Raw genomic sequence first — 2,181 nt, 5'->3', positions numbered from 1 at the left:
GCACACTGAGCAGAGGCAAGAGGGCTGGCCTTAAGGAAGCGTTGATGTGGGAGAACATTGAAGTGGTCGCATGGACAGGAGTTGGGGGGTGAGCATGGAAGTCATGATGACTGTATGGGATTCCTGCTAGAGCTGCAGTTTTGAACTCTGCAAGCCAAAATACAGGTATTCATATGACAGGCCTCATGTCCCACCTCTCAGGTAATGAAATAAAATATTTTCAGTGATGGTGGAAGATTCCAGTTCACTTTCCAAATCCCATTACCCCCTTCCAGAGAGGTGACCCCTGTTGGGATTTGGTACATTTTTTTTCCCACACATGTTTTTATATTTTATATGCTCTCCGTAAAAAAAAGCCTTGTTTTGTTTTCCGTGTCTTTAAAAAGTTTATATAAGTGGGTTCATAACGTACATTTCCTTCATTCTGTTTTTCTTTTTAGCTCAGGAATGCGTTTTTGGGGTTCATCCGTGTTTGCTATGTATGGCTCTGATTCTCCCATTTTCACTGCTGTGTAACAAACCATTGTATGAATTTGCTGCAAACAGATTTCACCACAAATACAAACATATTTTATTCTCCAGTTCATGATATTTAGGTTGCTTCCCATTTTTTGCTCTTCTAAGCAAAGCAGTTTTGAATGTCCTTGTTCCTGCCTCCTGGTGTGTACAGTACGTGTGAAAGTTTCTTTAGACCAGGAGTTGGCACACTTTTTTGTAAAAGGCCAGATAGTAAATATTTTAGATTCATGGCTGTGTAGTCTTGTTGCAGCTATGTGGTCTTCGTATACAACCCTGCCTGTCTAGCTCCAAAGCAGCCGTAGGCAGTATACAAAAGATGTGGCCACATTCCAATAAAACTTTAATTACCAAAACAGAGAATGGGCAGGATTTGGCCCACAGGCCAGAGTTAACCAACTCCTGATCTAGGCTTTGTGCTGAGTTTTAGAATATGCACATTTTCATCTCTCCTAGCGGTTGCTAAGTTGCTTCCCCAAAGTGATTGTCTGTGGCTACATTTTGAGAGTGTCAGGGTTATTTGAGGGTGGCTGTGTCCCTGTGTCTTCCTTGATGAGTTTTGATGAAGGTCTCCTGTCCCTTTGCAGAGCTGCATGCTTCTGGGAGGCCGGAAGACCACAGACATCCCTTTGGAGGGCTACCTGCTGTCTCCGATTCAGAGGATCTGCAAGTACCCGCTCCTCCTCAAGGTGAGACACTCACCCACTTCTTTCCCCATATTTTAAGTGGCAGAAAACCCAGGTCTGACTGGCTTCAGCAAAAAGTAAAATATGTTAGTTCAAGGACCAACAGCAGCAGGCCAGAAGAAGGGCAAGGAGGACCGTGTCCTATGGCTGCGTATGTTAATGGCCTGTGTTCATGAGCAAAGCTGATGGCTCCAAGGTCTGGTCCAGCTCAAGGGCTCAAGTGTCCCCACCTTCTCCAGCAGAAGGTAAGTTCAAGAATTCTCTAGTACCCTTCCTCTCCCCTCTCCCTTCCAGTTCATGGAGCAAGGATACACGTGGCTCCTGTGAGCAGGTGCATGAATGAGGCACCACCAGCCAAATTAAGCCACCAGCAGGGAAACCAAGAAACAGCCGTCAGATGTAAGGTCTTCAGGACAGAGCCAGGACAGGATCTGGCCAACAGTCACCATTTCCAAGGGCTGAAAATCCTGGGCTAAGAGCACTGGATGGTGGCAGAGCCACCAGGGGTCTCAAAAGGAGCTTCTGCAGTTCTTGCTGCTGCTGTGATCCCCAGACAGGTGCTGCAGATGCCGTCGCCCAGATCTTCCCCTTGGTGCAGGAGAAGCTCCACAGGAACTTGTAGATAGTCTGTGGATCCAATTGGAGCTGCAGATATACTCATTTGATCAGTTCGTTGTGTCTTTCAAACTTTTTTTTTGGCAGCTAGCCAGTCCGGGGATGGAACCCTGGATCTTGGTGTTATCAGCACTACGCTCTAAGCAACTGAGCTAACCGGCCAGTGCTGTCTTTCAAACTTGAATTAGTTGGCTGCTCTTCAGAGGGAGTATACTGTAGTGGTTTAGAGTGGGGGTTGGCAAAACTGGGGCCAGTGGGTCAAATCCAGCCCATGGCCTGTTTTTGTACAACCTAAGAACGGTGTTTACATTTTTTAAAGGTTTGTTAAAAAAAACAAAACAAAAAACAAACAAGAGAAGAATAT

The 2,181-nt window shown here is 45.9% G+C and overlaps 1 protein-coding gene across 2 annotated transcripts in view; it reads left to right on the top strand.

The window, feature by feature from the left end:
* Positions 1-2,181, top strand: part of PREX1 (phosphatidylinositol-3,4,5-trisphosphate-dependent Rac exchange factor 1) — a 212,293-nt gene that overhangs the window by 109,406 nt on the left and 100,706 nt on the right. For both annotated transcript variants that reach the window (XM_008577372.1, XM_008577371.1), the window contains one exon: positions 1,104-1,205. In XM_008577372.1, coding sequence (XP_008575594.1) covers positions 1,104-1,205 — 102 coding nt within the window. The remainder of the gene's footprint in view (positions 1-1,103; positions 1,206-2,181) is intronic.

Source organism: Galeopterus variegatus, unplaced genomic scaffold (assembly GCF_000696425.1).
Source record: "Galeopterus variegatus unplaced genomic scaffold, G_variegatus-3.0.2 Scaffold1500, whole genome shotgun sequence".
Classification (NCBI taxonomy): domain Eukaryota; kingdom Metazoa; phylum Chordata; class Mammalia; order Dermoptera; family Cynocephalidae; genus Galeopterus; species Galeopterus variegatus.
This window is presented reverse-complemented; position numbering and strand designations above follow the sequence as displayed.